Source organism: Podarcis cretensis (assembly GCF_951804945.1).
Source record: "Podarcis cretensis genome assembly, chromosome: 6".
Lineage (NCBI taxonomy): Eukaryota > Metazoa > Chordata > Lepidosauria > Squamata > Lacertidae > Podarcis > Podarcis cretensis.
In genome coordinates, this window is record NC_137175.1 from 19,493,415 (window position 1) to 19,515,137 (window position 21,723).

General features: G+C 44.9%; 1 protein-coding gene across 4 annotated transcripts in view; it reads left to right on the forward strand.

The window, feature by feature from the left end:
* Window positions 1–21,723, forward strand: part of RIPOR3 (RIPOR family member 3) — a 119,999-nt gene that overhangs the window by 29,271 nt on the left and 69,005 nt on the right. For 3 of the 4 annotated variants that reach the window (XM_079979050.1, XM_079979051.1, XM_079979052.1), the window contains exon 2: window positions 18,991–19,118. In XM_079979050.1, coding sequence (XP_079835176.1) covers window positions 19,018–19,118 — 101 coding nt within the window. In that variant the 5' untranslated portion in view covers window positions 18,991–19,017. Of the gene's footprint in view, window positions 1–9,046; window positions 9,065–18,990; window positions 19,119–21,723 lie in introns of those variants that run through there. The other variant, XM_079979053.1, reaches the window with a different exon arrangement.

Sequence of the window (21,723 nt, forward strand, 5' to 3'; positions counted from 1 at the left end):
ATTATGGAAGCAAGGGATCAGTATATCTGGAGAAGCTGGCTTGGCTACAAGGGTTAGCCCAAAGGTACATGAACTGACCACTCCAGTTTTGGTCTCAACCTTCGAGGCTCTGGGAGAAGCCATCTAATTAATTTTCACATCCAGTCTCTACTGGAGGCTGCTTCATTGTTTGTGGTTTGTGGATTTACTGGCAGCAAGACCACTCTGCCTCAGGAACACTGTTTCCTAAGGATCTTCAGAACAACCTTGTAAATTTCCTTGTTCAGCAAGGATGTTATTTATACCCTAATCCAGCTGTGGTACACACAGGGCTCCTGCATGCTCAGGGATTCCTCTTATCCATCAATGGCCTTTGCAGATCTGTATGTAAGACAGATGAACTCAGGGAGACTGTGCAAAGTTTTGTGCATGCACCAAAGCTTCTGCCTGTCTTTGGGTTGCAATGCCTGTGACAGGGACAGAGCCAAATATGTGTGCAAACCGCACATGTATAGGAGCCTGTGGCAAGTTCTGCCAAGAATGTTGGCAATATTAATTTTAAGAGTATAAATTTCCTTGCAACCAAGAATGCACATGAAAGAATTTAGAAGACTTGAATCCACGCATTGTAGATTTGTAGAATGCACACGGCTCTGGTTATATATAACTTGTTAGCTGTGCTGCAGCTTGGTTTGCTGAGTGCTGGGTGATGCTTTAATTGAATTTTGTGGGTGAGGCATAGACTTTCAGTCTAGGGTCTGGGTTTTTTTTTTACAGTCTTTTAAAAAGAAATATGCATGCTTTCTATTTTGCTAATCAGTTTTTGATGTGCGTTTCCTATTGTTTGCTCTGTTTCCCTCTGGGTTGAAGGCACCACTCTTTATGGGCTGAAAACCTGGAGAAGTTGTCTAACTTGTTTGGTGGGTGGGCTAGCTGCTAGATGGAAGTCAGGTTCTTAATTTGTCCCAGTGGGCAAGAGGGTGGTGACCAAACAAGACTCCAGAGGCCATACTCTGTTTGAAAAGATTTATTTTAAATGCATCAGCAGAAGACCAGTGAATGCATTTCAGTTTGTAAAAAAAGATATAAGCAGAATAATATCAAAGAGGAAGCAACAGCACACTGTGTGCAAATGAATCTTGGGAAATGCCAAATACAAAGTGATTATGGCATGCATAGTGTGAAATACCGTATTTTTCGCTCCATAGGGCACACTGGACCATAGGGCGCACCTAGTTTCTGGGGGGGGGGAATAAGGAAAAAAATTATTCCCCCCCCCAGCCCCAAAGAGCAAAGAAGCCAAGACAGCGAGTGGGATCCATCCCGCTCGCTGTCTTGGCTTCCTCTTTAGCCATGCGCAACCTCTCCAGCTGGGAGAGGCTGCGCGCGGCTTTGGCAGAAGCCAAGACATAGCTTCTGCGGATATGTCCTCAGATTGCGGATAGCTGCCTGAAGTCCAGGGAGTGCAGCGCGAGTTGGCGCTGCGCTCCCTGGGCTTCAGGCTTCAGGCTGCTATCCGCAAGCCTTGGAAGCCCGGCAGGAACTCCCGCCGGGCTCCGAAGGCTTGCAGATAGCTTCCTGAAGCCTGGAGAGCGAGAAGGGTCGGAGCACACCGACCCCTCTCGCTCTCCAGGCTTCAGCGAAAGCCTTCCTTTGCTCCATAAGATGCACACACATTTCCCCTTCGTTTTTGGAGGGGGGAAAGTGTGTCCTATAGAGCGAAAGATACGGTATGCCTTCTAGTTTAAGAGAAGGACATAGCTACCAATTGAAAGCCAAATTCCAGGAAGCAGGCTCCTTAGGTGCATGTTTCTACATATCAACCAGGTGTCCAAGAAACAGAATCCAGGAAAATCCAACAGAAAATTAGTAAAAATCAAATCAAATAGTAAACCTAACCTGAGAACTAAAGTAATCTATATTCAAAGTTGTCCATAGACCGAAGCTCAGGAAAAAGCAACAACTTGTGTGTAAAATCTCAAGGAACAGTGCGGATACAAGGGTAAAAACCTCCCAAAACAAGGAACAAAAATTAAATCAATGCTGCACAGCTCAATATCTGGAAAACTCAGTACAGGAAAGCCTAACCCAGTGGAAAATTATTACAAGCAGAAATAGCAGAATCTAAAAACAGAGGTTTTTTTCTTTGTGTGTTCCAAGCAAGATATATCTTACGGCACAAAAAGACATAAGAAAAAACTGCTTGTGTAAAAACGAGATGAAGCTAAGTTGGGAGTCCAGAGAAGAAACAAAAAAGTTCTCTCTGTTCCCCAATATCCCCAAACCCCTTTCCTGCTCTCTGAATGGTTCCTTTAACGTTGTGGTGCAAATGCAGTGGCAGAAGGGCAGGATGGTTCAACCAGTGCCATTTGCACTGTACCAACCCTCCCCTGCCCCACCCAGTAAGCAAAAGCAGCTCACCTGCTGGGTGGCTAGCATAGTGCCTTTTGCCTCACCTGGCAAGCTGCTGCTCTCTGCCTATCCACACACAGAGAGAGAGCATCAGTAGCACTGCATAGCATGGTGCATGATTTATTAGGATCAGCAGACAATTCTACAGTGGTGAGCCAGCAAAGGATGTTGCAAAAAGTTAGTGTGTTGCACTTGGCTGTGAAAACCTGAGTTCACCTCTGTTACGTAGTGAGTTGAATAGGATCCAAAAGGCAGCAGTCTGATTAGTCCTAGAACAATAGGATTCAGAATGCAGCAGTCTGATTGGTCCTAGAACAATAGGATTCAGAATGCAGCAGTCTGATTGGTCCTAGAACAATAGAATTCAAAATGCAGCAGTCTGATTGGTCCTAGAACAATAGGATTCAGAATGCAGCAGTCTGATTGGTCCTAGAACAATAGAATTCAAAATGCAGCAATCTGATTGGTCCTAGAACAATAGGATTCAGAATGCAGCAGTCTGATTGGTCCTAGAACAATAGGATTCAGAATGCAGTAGTCTGATTGGTCCTAGAACAATAGGGTCCAGAATGCAGCAGTCTGATTGGTCCATAGGAGCCACCCAATCTAGCTCCAGGTGGAAGTGAATCCGCAACCTGATTGGCCTGTAGGTGAATCCTGGAATTAGCCAATCATGTGGGGCCCATTGTGTAAATAATGTATATAAAGCAGACATTCTGGGGGAACTTCCATTCCTCCTCACCACTATGAGCTGAATAAAGAGCATGAAATCCACTCTAGACTCCAAGTATATTTCAACCTCCCTGACCAGCCACAAAGTTCACTGAGGCTGCATCCACACAGCTATAAAAAAAACGCTCAGAGAACGCTATGAAAAACGTTTTAAAGCTCACAATGGAAAACTTCGCAGTGTTCCGGTTTCGGCTCTACAGCGCCACCTAGTGCCACAGTGTTAGGTAAAGGTAAAGGTACCCCTGCCCATACGGGCCAGTCTTGACAGACTCTGGGGTTGTGCGCCCATCTCACTTAAGAGGCCAGGGGCCAGCGCTGTCCGGAGACACTTCCGGGTCACGTGGCCAGCGTGACATCGCTGCTCTGGCGAGCCAGAGCCGCACACGGAAACGCTGTTTACCTTCCCGCTGGTAAGCGGTCCCTATTTATCTACTTGCACCCGGAGGTGCTTTCGAACTGCTAGGTTGGCAGGCGCTGGGACCGAGCAGCGGGAGCGCACCCCGCCGCAGGGATTCGAACCGCCGACCTTTCGATCGGCAAGCCCTAGGCGCTGAGGCTTTAACCCACAGCGCCACCTGCGTCCCACAGTGCCACCTGCGTGCCACCACAGTGCCACCACAGTGCCACCTGCGTGCCACAGTGTTAGAATGCATTTATAACTTCTTTTAAAAAACGAATGTAGCTGAGTCCTTAAGTATCTGAGCCTAGTCTTCTTACAAAGTGGGGTACGCTCCACCCATGCATACCACCCTGGGCTGTGGTGCTCTGGCAGATGATGACATTGCTCCTGTTCTGTTAAAAAAGTTCCTTATTTGTAGAATTGTAGAGTTGGAACTTGGAAGGGACCCTGAGGATCATCTAGTCCAACCCCCTGCAATGCAGCAATAGGCAGCTGTCCCATACAGGGATTGACCCTGCCACCTTGGTGTTACCAGCACCACACTTTAACCAACTGAGCTATCTGTTAAGTTGTGGGTGAACATATCGGACGACACAGCGATTCTTCAAACAGCTCTTGTTTATTCACAGGCCAGAACTGAACTGAAGAGTTCAGCCAGCCTGCTTTTATAGAGCTCCAGTACAACACAACTGTAACAACTTTCTGTAACTATCCAATCACTGAACGTCACTTTCAATCCCTTATATGCATATGTGGACCTGAGTGAGAACTATCTACAGTATCCTCCTGCTGGCCCAGGGTGAGAACTTCAGTACATAACACTATCCAGGCCCTTTCTTCAATGGTTCCCAATTCATTCCCAAGGGAATGTGGTGCCTATGACAAGCAGAACCATCTAATTCCTGTTTGGTCCCCATCCCCTTCCCTGGTATGCTGTGCTAAGATGAAGGAGGAAGGAATCTGACACTCCTTGTACTGGTTGCAAGTAAGAAGGCAGGCAAGTGGGGGGCAACTAAGATTGGCAGGGCAGCTTGCCAATTGCCCTAGTGGACCAGCCTCCACTGCCTGCGTTCCTCCTCTGTCCTCTGTGAGCGTGTCTGTCTGTGTGTATTCTACAGCTGCCAGATTTACAGTTAATAATCCTCCTGTGCTTCACATGAGGCGCACTGTTATTTCTGTTTCCTTAATTTGATCTGTCTCCTGGACATCCTAGTCATGCAGTTCCCCAGCTGTAAAATGTAAAATCCTTACATGATGGCTAAAGAGGATGAGGGTGTAGTCAAAGCCTTTCGAGAAGACAAAAGCCAAGATTTTTCCTTTATTTTTAAAAAAGCATCGTATTAGCATGTATCCAGTTTAAACAGTGCAAGATTCTGTGGTGGTGGTGTTAAGGTGGAGAATGAAGACTTTCTGTTGGAGAATAGCTTGTTTGCTGCTTAAAAAAATAAAAGAAAAAAGCAATGGGCCAGAGAGGTTTTCCACAACCAGGGAGGCAAAATGCACAGCCTGGAAAAAGGGACTCACAAAATATCAGGGAGAGATGGGCAGTACTGCAGAGGATCACCATTTTTTCCTTAATTTTGAAAGGGAAATGCTCTCATTCGTGAGCTTTATAGTGGTGGACATCTTTGTTTCCAAGGAAGTCCTCCCAAACTTCTGTGAAATTAAAAAAGGGTGTTTAAATGTCCGTTTTGTGTTGTTGTGGCAGCGGAGTAGGAGTGTGTCTCTTGCCCCCAGTGGTGTCACAGGCCCTAGCCTGATTTCCTGGAAAATGCACACATGGTCTGTCTCCAGGTGAAGATAGAAAAGTCTTCATTACAATGAGTCTTGGTCCCTGAAATTTGTTTTAATTTGTTGGAAGCCGCTCAGAGTGGCTGGGGCAACCCAGTCAGATGGGTGGCATATAAATAATAAGCTATTCTTATTATTAGCCAGAAGGTGACAAAAATGCTCAACAATCATGTCCCACAAAGCACCCCACACTGCAATGAATGTGCTGACTGGGATTAGAAGAACCCCCCCCCAAAAAAAACCCCATCTTTAGGAGGTCTTTAAGCAGAGGCTTGACAACCATATGTCAGGAGTGCTCTGATGGTGTTTCCTGCTTGGCAGGGGGTTGGACTCGATGGCCCTTGTGGTCTCTTCCAACTCTATGATTCTATGATTCTATGATTCTATCCCCCAAGTGATTGAAATTCTGCAGTTTCTGTGCTGGGAAAACATGATTTTCTGGGGAAAGAAACCCAGACCCCTCACAACCAATGAGTAACAGCTGCCCTTTTTATTGTGCAGTAAAACAATCCTCTTGTTTAACATATGGTCGAGGATGTGTTGATTCTGTCTTTCTGTAATTGTCTGCGTTGGTGATCTGCAGGCATCAGAAACACAAATTCCTGGGAATCTTGACGACTCATATTTTAAAAGCCACAAGTTTATCATCTCTATGATTCCAAGGTAAAACAGTACAAGTGGGTGTGAGATGCCACATGGCTGAAAATGGTGTGTTTACTTTGGTTAAAAGTACATGTGTGTTGTTTAGCTGATGTTTTAAGGGCCATGGATAGTGCCCCAGAGACAGGGTGACCATCCACCATACTTTTCTTTATTTGAAGGATTGTTCAGTCCACATGTGGTTTAAAGGTAAAGAATCCTAAGAAGGGATTGCAGGAGGGGGTCCTTCAATAGTGAAGGTAAAGGTAAAGGTACAGGCCAAGGTAAAGCACCCCTGGACGGTTAAGTCCAGTCAAAGGTGACTATGGGGTTGCGGTGCTCATCTTGCTTTCAGGCCGAGGGAGCCGGTGTTTGTCCACAGACAGCTTTCCAGGTCATGTGGCCAGCAGGACTAAACTGCTTCTGGTGCAACGGGACACCATGACAGAAGCCAGAGTGCATGGAAATACCGTTTACCTTTCCGCCACAGCGGTGCCTATTTATCTACTCGCACTGGCATGCTTTCAAACTGCTAGATTGGCAGGAGTTAGGAAAGAGCAATGGGTGCACACCTTGTTGTGGGGATTCGAACCACCGACCTTCTGATTGGCAAGCCCAAGAGGCTCAGTGGTTTAGACCACAGCGCCACCCGTGTCCATAATAGTGAACACCTGAAGAACAGACTGAGCAGGCACACAGGCCAACTGGCCACAGCCTTTCCCATTATGGTGGTTTTTCTATTTAAATTATAGCAGTCTCTTCTAAATTTACATTTATACATATCTATGCTTTTGTAAATATTACCCACATCAATGTCCTCTTTCGCTCCCTTGTTTGGTGATGCGTTTCCTCCTTTTTGATTATGTGTACTGCTCTCCCCCACAGGATACAGAATTTCTTTTATCTGCCTTCACATCCTTCACTTTCTGCTTAGCGTTTGTCTTAACCACATCAGCCCTGACCAAAAAGCCAAATTTTGTTGAAAACCCAAACCTTAGGTTCAAAATACATGATGCTAACCAACACATTTCCTAGAAGTCTGCTTGCTTAACTTGCACAGATGAGTACACATTGAGGAAAGAGGATCCCATGATTAATAATTTGGGTTTGTCCAGTTTGGTGAGCAGTGTACATTGTTGGGGTGCAAACACACACTCACATTTTCGGTGCCTGGTTAATACAAGTACAGTGGTACCTTGGTTCCCGAACTTAATCCATTCCGGGAGTCTGTTCGACTCCCAAAACCATTCAAAAACCAAGGTGCGGCTTCCGATTGGCTGCAGGAGGTTCTTGCACTCAAGCGGAAGCTGTGTCGGACGTTCAGCTTCTGAAAAACGTTTGCAAACCAGAACACTTACTTCCGGGTTTGCAGTGTTTGGGAGCCTATTTGTTCGACAACTAAGCCATTCAAGAACCAAGGTAACACTGTAATATAGTAATGCACTCCATGGCCAGCCAACAAGCATGTTTCTTTCCATGACTTGATGGCTGCTGACGGCTGCTGATAAATTGGTTGCTTCACACTGTGGAGTTGCGTAACTGTGCCATTCGCTTATTTGTAACAGAAGGCTGTTGAAGCATCTTGCGCAATGCCAGCAGAGTGGTTTCCAAGCTTTTTAGGCCGTCTGTATTTAATATACTGTGTACCCATTTTTCTCTCCCAGGGAGCCTGGTTTCCATATGCCCTTAGGGCTTAGGGCTGAACTACATGTTACATACAATTGTGTGCAAGTTTCCCCAGATGGCATTTTCCCTCCCAGAGAAGCAGGGTTGAGAGGGAATGATGTAAAGGGAAGAAGCCATGGGGGAAAGAGATGCCTAGACTTTTATCCACCTGCCTCTTCTCTTTCCCCCTCCATTATATTTTATTAAGTTTCAACATTTTTAACATTTGCAATCAAAACACAAGTTCGTCTTTTCTCTTATTTTTATCAACGCCCCACCCCGTCTTCCATGGGGTTGTTGTCTCTCCCCTTCTGCCACACCCTATCTTCTATCTATTAAATCATAACCACAGCATTGTAATCTAATTAATTCTGTTGCTCATAACTCAAATCCTGCTTGTGAGTCCTTCATACTATAATATTTCTTTAACTAGTCCTGAAAAAGGCTTCCATTCTCCCATGAAACATGTTACTATAAAGAAGCAATGCAGAAGCAAGCAGCAGCTAAGCCAGCTGCTGGTGGCTGGAAAGCCAGACAGGATGTTTGTGACTGTTACCATGGCAAGAAAGGGGCAGTCAATTCTCCGTATTGAGCACCGGACGTGAGCTCAGTGTGTGTCATATGACCTGTACAGGATGTACAAGGGTGGAGTTTACTTTCTCTCTGCTGTTGTTTGTGAAGAGTGCAGACATCTTTATCTGTATGGCTGCTAAAGACAGAAATAAAGACATGTAAATACACTTCTGTCTGTCTGATTCCCCTCCCTGGGGAAGCAGGGAGGAGGGAGAAGCAGTGGTGTGTTTTTCTCACAGTCTGGGAAAAATCGCCGATACAGACCTCGCCTGTTTACCTGCCGGGAGTCGCAGGGGGAGGTCAAAAGGAATTCAGCCGGTGCCTGGAGAGGTAGGCACATTCCTCTGACCGAGGCAGAATTCCAACAAAACACTCACCATTAGAGTCTCTTAATTTTGTTGTTAATTTTGCCAGTTTCATTACCATACCTATCCTTTTCCAGTTCCATAGTCCATTACCATACCTATCCTTTCTTCTTTGCTTGTTTGTCAGCCTTGTTGACAAGTAGGGCAGGACATAAGGAAAACAAAGTTTCTCCGCTTTGGCAAAGAAAGAGTTCTCCGCTTTGGCAAACTGTGACAGCATTGCTCATCATGACCTCATTTTCTTTTCTCAAGTGCTGCTCTCAGTTGTTGTTTTTTTAGTTTTGTACAGAAATTGCAAATCAGAAATGTGGGGTGGTTCTGTGCATAAGTGCTTTTAATGGTGTCACCCCTCTCCCCGGCGTTTTATTTACTGTATGAGCTGAAGAAAACCCCCTGCAAATGGTTGAAGCAGCAGTGATGGAGGAGGGGATACGCCATCTTTTCCCCAGCACCATTTTGATGTTCTAAATTGCTCTCTCTCCCCCCGCTGCTCCCAAGCTAAAGAGAGGTACCAATATCATACTCATAGTGGTCTATAGCATGTGGGGTGGGGAGGAATTTAGATAGGAAAACGGTGCTGCAGGTAATGGTTTACCTCCCTCTCCTTGTCCTGCACCACTTTCTCCAATCAAGAAAGAGCCCATATTTTGTATGACATCTCTTTTGCCTGTATGATGTAAAACTGGAGCGGAGAGCCTCAGACCCTGTGGCCCTCTGTAGTCTCTCTCTCTCTTTTTTTTAAAGTATATTTATTTATTTTTCCACAAAACAAAGGAAACATCAGAATAACATAAAACATCAAAAAACGACACAGACTAATTAAAGAAAAAAGAATAAAAAAGAAAATTAAAAACAAGAACTCCAGTTTTTCTTTTTAAACTCACATTTACAAAGCTTTCTTTCTTGACCTCCTCACACCTCCCTTTTTGTGTTCCTCTTTGTCCAATCAAATACAGCAAATCCTTACCTTCCTTCAAAACTCATTTCTAATTATTATAATCGCTTCTATTATGTCTCCAATCTTTCCTCCTTATAATTCAACACCTTTAACATGTTGTTTACTTTTGACATAATATAACCTTATTTTTCCACCCTTTTTCTATTACATTTTTTGCATATTTTTTAACACTGTACTACTGATGCCATATTATTTCATATCCAACATCATTTTAACATTCATACACTTTATAGTGGCCCTCTGTAGTCTCTCTAGGCGGCCCTTGGAGCTTTCCACAAGGCATACCCCGTCTCTACAGGCCCTCCTTTCAACCTTGAGTGTTTTAGTCTGGCTGGATCGTGTCCTTCTACTCGAATATTTCTTACTTGTCTTGCTTGAGATTGCTGTGTGTGCAAAGGTCAAATTCACATTCATTGCTCCACCCACATTTCCTTTGATTCTGCATGTGGCCTCTGAAAGCTTGACCAGAAGGGAATGCGGCTCTGCTGCTGAAAAAGAATCCCCATCTCTTGGGGGATTATCTATCATCTATCTATCTAAAGCAATGACAAACCTAGACAGCATCTTAAAAAGCAGAGACATCACCTTGCCAACAAAGGTCTGTATAGTTAAAGCCATGGTTTCCCCAGTAGTGATGAATGGAAGTGAGAGCTGAACCATAAAGAAGGCTGATCGCCGAAGAATTGATGCTTTTGAATTATGGTGCTGGAGGAGACTGCAAAAAGATCCAACCTATTCATTTTGAAGGAAATCAGCCCTGAGTGCTCACTGGAAGGACAGATCCTGAAGCTGAGGCTCCAATACTTTGGCCACCTCATGAGAAGAGAAGACTCCCTGGAAAAGACCCTGATGTTGGGAAAGATGGAGGGCACAAGGAGAAGGGGAAGACAGAGGACAAGATGGTTGGACAGTGTTCTTGAAGCTACCAGCATGAGTTTGACCAAACTGCGGGAGGCAGTGGAAGACAGATGTGCCTGGCGTGCTCTGGTCCATGGGGTCACGAAGAGTCCGACTAAACGACTAAACAACAACAACAACAATCTATCTAATCCCCATCTCTTGATGTGAAAAGGATGCCATGGGCACCCTTGTGGAGACCACTAGTAAGAAGACCTCTGTGCCTTCTGATGACTCTTGCTTACTGACAAGCCCACAGCTGTTCACAGTTTTGCAGCACTGCCACTTTAAAGGAATAAAGGCCAGTGCCAGTGGGGCAGCCAGCCTTTCAGATTTAGGGAAAAGATGACGGAAACGATTTCCAAAGTCCTCCTCATTGACCTTGGAGCACAGCACTTCGGAAAATCCCATCCGAGTCAATGCCAGCCCTTGAGGGAGTGAAAACATAACCCCAACAAAACAAATTAAAAATAGATGTTTTGCAAACTTTGGGCCATGATTCATTCTCCGAAGGAGATAATACTATTATGTGTTTCCACTTCTCCATTAAGAAATTCCAGGGGGTGCAGAGCTCAGTGGGTTTGGTCTTCTTTGGGTTGAGTTCACTGGAGGCTTTTGGCATTTTGCAATATTTGCATTTATTTACAAATCTACAGGTTGTACACAGGTGAATGGACTAATGGTCTGCCTCAGTATAAGGCAGCTTCTTATGTCCAGGAAATATTACGTTCATCTATCCCAGGGAACCATTTAGGGATGTGTTCTTTAATGCATCCCCATACCCCCAGACATTTTGCTCTGTGGGACAGTTTTTGAGGCTCAGATTAGGAATTTAAACATTACTAGAACTTGTGTTTATTTTTCAACAGACACATATACATTACAGTGAATGTCAGAAATTTGGTGGCTTATCAGCGTTCACATGGGAATGCACACAATCTGAGAGAAATATTGCCTGAAAACTCAGAGATTCACTGGTGAACATTGGCCGTTGCCTAATATAACTGCCCACATTCTCTTATCTGTATTCCAGATTTGAGGACACCCACACTTGTATAGCTCTTTCTAGGTATTCACAAAACTCATCCACCTTTGTTGGTATTCACATGGCATGTACTTAATGTTTGACATTTACCGTAACCGATAGTTGATGCTTGCATGGAAATAAAAAAGAAATAAAACACCACTATTCAAGGAACCTCCATAAGGACTTTTGTGGTGCCAAAGTTTTTAAATAATGGGCACCTCAGCTTCTAAAGCATAGATAAGTAAATGCAATTTAATTATAGCACCAACAGCATCATTACAGTGCCAGCAATTGGATCGTCTTACAGATAGAGGATGCTGATTCTTAAGATCATAGTTTTGGAATGTTTGCATAGCGAAGTATCTTGTTAGGATGACACTGCTACTGAGGTCAATGGTCTCTCTGAAAAAATGCCTGGGAGCAGAGGTTAAACGCAGAGTTTATTTTCCCAGTAGATTTAACACTGCGGTGAAAGTTAAGAGCTGAAACTTAATTAGCCCTGGTATTTAAATACTTTGATAGTAATGGCGACCCAGTTCTGATGTTTTTGCACAACAGCAATGTCCTTGCCATTTCCCTAACATTTTATAAGCTTTAACCCTTACTGTGTTGTTGTGAAAAGCCTCTGGGCAAAATCTGCCAGGAGCTCAAGATACAGTGGTACCTTGGGTTAAGAACTTAATTTGTTCTGGAGGTCCGTTCTTAACCTGAAACTGTTCTTAACCTGAGGTACCACTTTAGCTAATGGGGCCTCCCACTGCAGTTGCTGCGCGATTTCTGTTCTCATCCTGAAGCAAAGTTCTTAACCCAAGGTACTATTTCTGGGTCTATAACCCAGAAGTGTCTGTAACCTGAAGCGTCTGTAACCTGAGGTACCACTGTATATGCATTTTTTATGTGGCCCAAGATTAACACACAGATGCACATGTGCCCATGTGTCTTGGAGGGAGAGAGAGAGAGAGAGAGAGAGAGAGAGAGAGAGAGGATGTCAACCTGTTCCCCTCTGGCGATGCCTGCTGTAGTTGATGGCTGCAGTCCAGGGAGGGGTTGTTCTAAGCTCTTAGGGACCAGTGACATCAATGAGACATAATCAGGCATAACTTTGCTGCTTCCATGCCCAGGATGAAGGCAGCCCTCAACTCTGGACAAAGCAGTTCCTGTTCTGCCCAGGTCAGTCCTGGACATCTGGCAACCATGCACAGAGGTAGTTTACTGAACTTAAGTAAATATTATTTGAGCCCATAACTAAAAGAAAAACATCACCTAAAATGGTTTTAGGAGGTAGAAAGGCTAATGAGTCATTTTTTCCTCGCAAAACTTTTGAACTGGCAGAGCCCAGAAACAACCAGTCAAAGGGGGTAGTGTTAAAGGAAAGTAGTCAAAAGTGTAAATAATTACTAGAGGGGAGAATATATCTTGCTGTATCATCAGTATTGTCAGCAATGTGTGCATTGCAAAATTCAAGAGGACAAGTCTCTATCCCAAGGGGCTTACAGTCTAAAAATGGACACAGTGAAGATGACAGAAGAAGGGGAGGGAGATACAGTGGTGTGTGCTGTGGCTGTATCAGCTGTAACAAGACTTGAGAGGACAGGAGTGATTTTATCCTCCAAGTGTCTTGCAAACTGACTCACAGCTATCTATGCCAAGGTTTCCATAGATCTGTCGCTGAATTCAGGAGGCTAGACGCAACTCAGAAAAGCACAACTGAATGATTTCTTGCAGATGCAATAGAGGAGGCAGCCCCCTCTTTTTTTTTTTGCTTCCTTTGCTGCCACATAATAGGCACCCCTACAATTGTCCATTCATGCACATCAATCTTTGACTTCTGTCTTCTGGGGGTTTTCCTGTTGTTATTCAGTCTCTCACAGCTACAATAAACCTACCCTTAAAATTATGGACTTGTCATTTCTTTGTCAGAGGGCAAGCAGGCAAATTTAGCAGGGGATCAAATACTTTTTCCCTTCACTGTATGCCACCACTGCTGAAGGCCAGCACTGCATGCAACTCCCTAAAAAAATAATCAAGGAACTGCCTGGGCTCTACAGCATCATATCCTGACTTATAAGCAAAAAACAAACCACAATCTAAGCTCAGACATGGTAAGGATCCAAGCTTAAGCATGGCTTCCTGGTTTGTTTCTCCCACTTGTGCGGGCGGAAGATCAAAGTGGAAACGATTCAGCAGCATGCACTGGCTTTTCATTTGCAACAAACCACGATGAACCTGCAACCCCGTTTTACAAAGTACTTCTTTTGCAAAGAAAGTAATTATTCACACAGTACACATAGGTAACTATGGCACCCACTCCCACAGGAGGCAGTGAGGACCAGTAGCCTAGATTGCTTTAAAAGGGAGAAAGACAAATTCATGAAGGAGAGGGTTATTGATGGCTATTAGGCATAATGGCTATGCACTGCCTCCACTGTCGGAGACAATATTACTTCTGAATACTAGTTGCTGGAAATCACAGGGCGTGGGTCATGCTGTTGTGCCTGAATCTTGCTGGTAGGTTTTCCACAGGCATCTGGGTGGCCACCCCAAATCGGAGTGCTCCTTGATTCTTCTGTGCATGAATTGTTGTGGAATGAATGAAAATTGAACCCTCGGCATTGCAGGGGGTTGGACTAGATGACCCGGGTGGTCCCTTCCAACTCTAGAATTCTATGATTCGATTCTACGATTCTAACTGACTAGCCCCCATTTCATTTCAGTGTTTTGTCTCCCCCCCCCCCCGCTGAAGTTGACTGTGCACATACCCCAAGTGGAGGGCAAGGGAAGATAAATACTTAGAGGCTTGAGCTCAGCCTGACCGGGCCAAGTGAACTTTGCAGATGGATTTCAGCAATACATCTTTGGAGGTCTCCTTCCGAGCTTCTCCCTGGCAGGGAAAGAAGCATTTGAATGGAGGCCAGATTCTATTTAATTAGGAGCAGTTGTAAATATGTTTCTGCACTTCCTTAAATCTGATCCCCCCCCCCCCAAATCCGAATTAGAGCTTCATGGTAAAGCTCACATGTTCTACATACACAGGTAACGCAGAGAGAGCAGAGTGGACACACACGTGTGCCAAAAGTAGCCCCTGGGATCCTCAGAAATGCCTAGGTTCAGCACCAATTTCCCACTCACTGCGCTAGCATAATTTCTCCTAGGCTAGCACTGGGATCTAAAGGAACAGGGGAAGGGAAGGAGCAGCAAAGAAAGCCAAGAATGTGTGGGGTCTTCTAGCTGGCTTTGTTCGAAGAATCAGTGCGAAGGTCTTGGGGTTCATGGTGGATGACCCAAGGCTGGTGTTACGTACTAAGCTTGGATCCTAGAACAATAGGCAAGTAGGAACCTAGAATGCAACAACTGATTGGCCTGCAGGAAAAGACCAATCAGGCTCCAGGAGGGAAGCAGAATCAGCCAATCAGATGGGACTCATTGCGTAAATAATGTATATAAAAGCCTGAGGTTTGGGGGGCAAATGAATCACTGTTTTACAAGCTGCAATAAAGAGCATGAAATCAGTACAGAAGAAGAAGGAGTTTGGATTTGATATCCCGCTTTATCACTACTGTAAGGAGTCTCAAAGCGGCTAACATTCTCCTTTCCCTTCCTCCCTCACAACAAACACTCTGTGAGGTGAGTGGGGCTGAGAGACTTCAAAGAAGTGTGACTAGCCCAAGCTCACCCAGCAGCTGCATGTGGAGGAGCGGGGAAGCAAACCCGGTTCACCAGATTATGAGTCCACTGCTCTGAACCACTACACCACACTGGCTCCCTACAGTCCCTCCGTGTATATTTCAGTTGGTGACTTTGTGCACTGCAGCACCTACTCCTTTGCAAGCACCTTGAACTGAGCTTTAACAGCAACAAGAGCCAGGTGGTAGAGTACGAGGCTTGCATGCAGAAAATCCCTGGTCCAACCCTTGACATCTCCAGGTAAGGATGGAGGAACTCCCTGGAGAGCCAATCAGTAGAGCATCTGTGCTCTAAACTGTGTAGCCAGAATTGTGTCCTCCAGATGTTAAACTGCAACTCCCATCACTCCCAAGCAGCATGGTGAATGGTCGGGGTGGTGGCAGCTGTGGTCCACCACCATCTGGAAGACACTACTGAGCTAGATAGGCCAATGATCCAACTCAGCACCTGACAGCTTCTGATGCTCTTGTACTGCAGCGGGCTGAGTGTACGCACCATAAGCTGTGATCCCAGTTTCAAACTTTCTTCAACCTTTTTAGAAAAGAAGCAGTTCTGGTGCCTGTTTCCAGCCTAATAGAACCTGACAGGCATTTGTCCGGTGGACCTTCTCTTCTTCTTGGCTGCTGCACTTCTGACTTGGTGCCAAAGTCTGAGTTTGGCAGAGGATGATGGTCCTGGGCGCATATGAACTGATTTTCTGGGTGCAACAGAAGCGGCCTGAAAACATTCTTTGGAACGTCAACAAGAGGGCAATGCCCTCCTTCCCCTTCCCCTTCCATTGCACTCTTCCAGCGGCGGAACACACACCATGGCAACTTTCTTGAGTTGATATTGCAAAGATTTCCACACCAGAGAATAAAACAGAGGCCTCAGGAATTTATTTATTCCCTGCACATCTGGTGTCATGGGAGCAGGGTCAGGAAATAACCACAAGGTCAAGCCTGCAAATGTCTTCTTTTAATTGCTTCTTATGCAAGGTCTTTTTTTAAAAAAACCTTATTATTAAGTGGTTTATTTACTTCAGCTCTAATGATCGCAATGATGGAATGACTTTTTTCTGTTTTGTACCAAGTCAGTTTGCAGGCCTCGTGGGAATATCCTGCCACTGAGCCTCTTGGGCTTGCTGATTGGAAGGTTGGTGGTTCGAATCCCCACAACGGGGGGAGCTCCCATTGCTCTGTCCCAGCTCCTGCCATCCTAGCAGTACGAAAGCACACTAGTGCAAGTAGATACATAGGCACCGCTGTGGCGGGAAGGTAAACGGTGTTTCTGTGTGCTCTGGCTTCCGCCACGTTGTCCCGTTGCACCAGAAGTGATTTAGTCATGCTGGCCACATGACCCAGAAAGCTGTGAGCAAATGCCAGCTCCCTTGGCCTGAAAGCGAGATGAGCACCGCAATCCCATAGTCACCTTTGACTGGACTTAACTGTCCAGGGCTCCTTTACCTTTTATCCTGCCAGCCAAACCAGGTCAGCGGATCACCAATCTATTGATCATGTTGAGCTCTGGAGATCATTAGAATTTCCCTCATTGCACAGTTGGAACAACTGATTCCCCTTGGGGGAAATGACACATTCTATACAAATATGTGCAACAAAGCGCTGACTTGTGGTGAAAATGGTTGTGGTCACTACATAGATCAGCACATTCGCTTTTTGTTGAGAGCCTGACATTGGACGGCTGCTGAATAAAGGCAGCTGGATGGTACAATATGAGGGTCCAGGACCATTTAAACGTCAGTACCTTATTCAGACTACACATGCAAATATTTCATTTTTATAGCAGTTGCCAATGGGAGCTCCCTCTGGCCAGGTTTAAATAGCAGGCATGGGGGGAGCAGATTTGACTGCAGCAGGGTGGGAGGGAGGTTAAAGCTCTTCCCTGCCCACCCCTGGCCACTGCCCAAAGTTTCCATTCAGTTCAGGCCCCCTACACATGCTGTTTCCTCCTTTAAAGCCCATCTACACAATTGCTAATAGCATTCAAAAAGGCATTTTGTCTGGAAGTTAGAGAAGTTCTCTTCCGGATGTGAATGGGAGCTTTGCTTGGAATGAGTGGCAGGATCTGGGTGCCTCTCAATTCTTTTTTAAAGGCAAACATTTAGATTTGTTGCTTACTTTGCAGCTCAGCTGTGTGTGTGTGTGTGTGTGTGAGAGAGAGAGAGAGAGAGAGAGAGAGAGAGAGAGAGAGAGATCTTCATTGTCATCCTTTCACTGCATGGACTGAATTTACATGTATGTTGCATTTTAAGACGTGGGTCTAAATTCTACGCACATGCAGCACTGGGAATCTAGATTCCCCCAAGGAACAAAAGGGAGTGAGTGATGATGGGAACAGAAGCAGCAGCCAAAGGAAACCACGTTTGTTGGGGGAAGCCAACATGACCTGAGTTAGATTAATTAACGAGAGGCAATGTTGTGCTTTGGGAGCGAAAGCCTGCCAGCAACCAAGATTTTGATCCTGGCGTGGTAAAGCTATATCGGGCAACTTCTGGAAAAACAAACAAGAGTCCAGTGTAACTTTCAGTGGAAGTCTGTGCAAGTCCATTGGTGTGGATCCAGTTACAGAATTATGCAAAGCGCTGCCAGGCTGATGCTGGGGGAAGGGGTATTTTGGTGCCGATGAATAGTCTGACTTCATCTCTTTCTTCCCTTGACAGCTGGACCATTGATTGGAAATTGTAAGAGAGGCAGGGACTTCTGTTTTGCTAGAGATGCTAGCTTGGAGCAGCTGAACAGTTGCCCAGAAATGAGATCTCATGTATGTGTGCGTATTTTGGTAATAGCAGCAGCAGCAACAACAACAACAGTAGCTTGGTGCTGCATTGTTCTAAGCAAATGTACAGCACAGGAGTTGGGCTGTAGGGTAAGTGGTGCAACCCAGACCATGCATGTGGAGAAAAGCCATAACTCAGCGGTGGAGTACATGATGTCCATGGAGAAGGTCCCAGGTTCAGTCCTTGAATCTCCCCAGAGAATCACTGCTTGTCATCATAGGCCATCCTGAGCTATTTGGACCAATGGTCTCTCTCCACATCACCCATTTTATATGCGAATTGCATACCACTCAACCGTCCCAGAACAGCAACGATTGAGTACAGTGGTACCTCGGTTTAAGAACAGTCCTGTTTATGAAAGATTTGGTTTACGAACTCTGCAAAACTGGAAGTAGTGTCCCGGTTTGAGAACTTTACCTCGGTCTAAGAACAGAATCCGAATAGTGGAAGGGCACCGGTGGCGGGAGGCCTCATTAGGGAAAGCGCGCCTTGGTTTAAGAACGGTTTCAGTTTAAGAATGGACCTTCGGAACGGATTAAGTTCGTAAACCAAGGTACCACTGTACTGCTAAATCATCCACAACTACAAGCACCCTCAGTGTTTCCTTGGGGCAGCAGAGGAAGAACACAACTACAGCTTGCAAAACAGATTAGCTGGTGCAGCTGCTGATACAATGGAGGATGTATTAAATGGGTTGTTTGTTGTGGCGGGGAAATGTAGAAAATGCATTTAGCAGACAGATCTGTAGGGGGACGATGGGAATGCAGTCAATGCACGAGCCAACTTTTGCACAATACTCCTGCAATTCTCTTTTTAAGGACAATGCATGATATCAGTCGATACGTGGTATCATAGAATAATAGAATCGTAGAGTTGGAAGGGACCATAAGGGTCATATAGTCCAACCCCCTATCCTTCACCCAATATGGGGCTTGAATCTGTGACCCTGAGATTTAAAAGTTTCATGCTCTACCAACTGAGCTATCCTGACTGCAGGATTTTTTTAAAAAAATAACCCCTTGTTCTGTACAAATAGTTGAGCATTTTATCTACTTCCTGTCTAATTTCACCTGCTTCTCCTTTTATTTCCAGAGGCAAGAGACCCGCTAACCAGGAACCATGTCAGTGAAACTCACATTTGACTCCCCTGCTGATGGGGGAAGGATCAGCAGGAGCTGCTCCTTTGCTGGGTTCAGCAACGCGCAGAGCCGAAAATTAATGTGAGTCGCAGAGTTACAAGCAACAAGTTCCTTTTTCTTTTCCTCAGCTTATATGCCTCTTGTTATTTTGGCTCAACCTAGCCATTCAAAGCCACAAGCTGCTCTCCCATCTCATTCGTTTTTGTAGCTCCTCGTTTCCCCGCTCCCCAAATTGGATTGAGAGCTCTGGGCAAGGAGGGCTAGCTCAGTGGTAGAACATCTGCTCTGCATGCAGAAGGTTTCCAGTTCAATCCCCGGCATCTCTAGGTAGGACTGAGACCCCTGTCTGGAATTCTGGAGAGCTGCTGCCAGCCAGTGTTGACAGTGAGGGGCTTGGGTGACCTGTCCTGACTCAGTACAGGGCATCTTCCAATGTTCCTGGGGTTTCAGTTCTTGCCCATGTGCCATTTTCATGTGAAACCCCCTGCTATTCCCCCACTTAGATACTTGCAGATATGCAAGCTGAGTACAGTGGTACCTCGGGTTACATATGCTTCAGGTTACATACGCTTCAGGTTACAGACTCCGTTAGTCCAGAAATAGTGCTTCAGGTTAAGAACTTTGCTTCAGGATGAGAACAGAAATTGTGCTCTGGCGGCGCGGCGGCAGCGGGAGACCCCATTAGCTAAAGTGGTGCTTCAGGTTAAGAACAGTTTCAGGTTAAGAACGGACCTCCGGAACGAATTAAGTACTTAACCCGAGGTACCACTGTATTTAACAGTCAAGCAGGGTGCAAAATGTAGAGAAACCAAATGTGACAGATTCATCCATCCCCAGGCCCAGATATAACTGGATGCCAAGGCTTCCTGGTTTATTTCTCCAGCCCATTCCAGAGGAATCATGAAGTGGGATTATCCAGGAAGCATGCAGGAGCATGCTCCTTGATCCTATCAAACCACTAAACCAGAAACCCAGTCTTATTGCAATGCCTGAATGAGGCCTATGTGCTTGCATGTTGTGTTAGAGTGTTGCACCTGACGCTTGTGTACTCAAATGAACGTATGTGGAGCAGGCATGGATGCATGTGAGGGATCTGAACACAGAGAAGGTACTATTTTAATTTAAAATATTATTCAGCTGCTCTCCAGCTATGACTCTCAGAGTGGCTCACAAGATTGACACCCAGTACCTTTTAAAATGAAAGCAATAAGCAATGTACTGCAGTCGCACAATCAATCAGTAGCTGAACTGGGTTCCACACAGTCACAAAAACAAAACAAAAAGACCCGCAAAAACAAAAATGCAAAATAAATAGCAAAAACAGGCAGACGTCAGCGTAACACTCAAAATGCAAGTGTGGCTCTCAAATTGGAAGTGTAACACTCAAAATGGAGCACGTTTGGCTTCTGAAAAAAGTTCACAAACTGGAACACTTACTTCCGGGTTTGCAGTGATTGGGTTCCAAGTTGTTTGAGTATCAGGGCGTTTGAGAACCAAGGTACCACTGTACTTATTTTGTGGTTTTTATATTGTCATTTTATGTCATGAACCGCCCTGAGATCTGCATATGAGGGGCGGTATATTTATGATGATGATGATGATGATGATGATGATGATGATGATGATGAATCTATTATTATTATATATTGAATTTATATACCACCCTATACCCAGAGGTCTCAAGGCAGTTCACAGAACAAAATCAGAATATAAAACCACAATATATATAATCAAAATAAAAACAGTAACCCAATAATGCTCCCCTCCCCCCAAAGAACCACATTTTAAAAGGGTGGAGGATGTCAATTGAATCAACTAAAGGCCTGGTTAAAAAGGAATGCCTAAAGGTGTATAATAAAGCAATCATCATCATCATCATCATCATCATCATCATCATCATATGAATATAGTGAAAGCAAACACAGTAAAAACTGAGTTAACAACCTCACCTAGGATAGACATATAACTAAAAGGCATGGGCAAATCTAAAAGTTTTAATGTAGCACTAAACAGAAAATAAAGTAATCTTCCTTGTGAAGTGATTTCATAACCTCTGATTTTGGATGATGGGAGGATATGGACTGGTTAGTCAGCATGGTGCCTTCCAGATATTTTTGGACATCAACTCCCATAATCTCTAACCATTGGTCATGATGGCTGTGGTGAGTCCAACAACATATAGAGTGTTGGCTACCGTTTGCTAGGGCATCTGAAGATGATATCACCAATCTGGAGAAGGTGACAGGTTTATCACACTCACCCCAAAATGCATCCATAAACGTACATGGATTTCCACTTCCATTATAAAACCTGAACAATATCAAGCTCCAGCAAGGCCTTTCTGCATTGTGTTGGTTGTCTAAACTTCAAAAGGCGGGGATTTGGGGGGGGGGGCAGTGAGAAGAAAACCAAGCAGTCAATTGAACAAACAGACTTGAGACTGCAGTGCATAGTGGGAGTTCTTGCAGGGAAAGGAGTTGAACAGCTGTTTCCAGGACCAGAACACCTCCAGCAGAGTAAGAATGCTCCAAAGAAGCGAGTTTACATTTCCCCAAAGGATATCCAGTTACTATCCAGTTGTAAAGCATTTTTAAAAGCAACAACAATCAGGTCTTTATGTACTTTTGCAGGGTGGTGGAGAGATTGCAAAACCGAAGTCCCATTTTAGCTAGGAAGGGCTTGCACT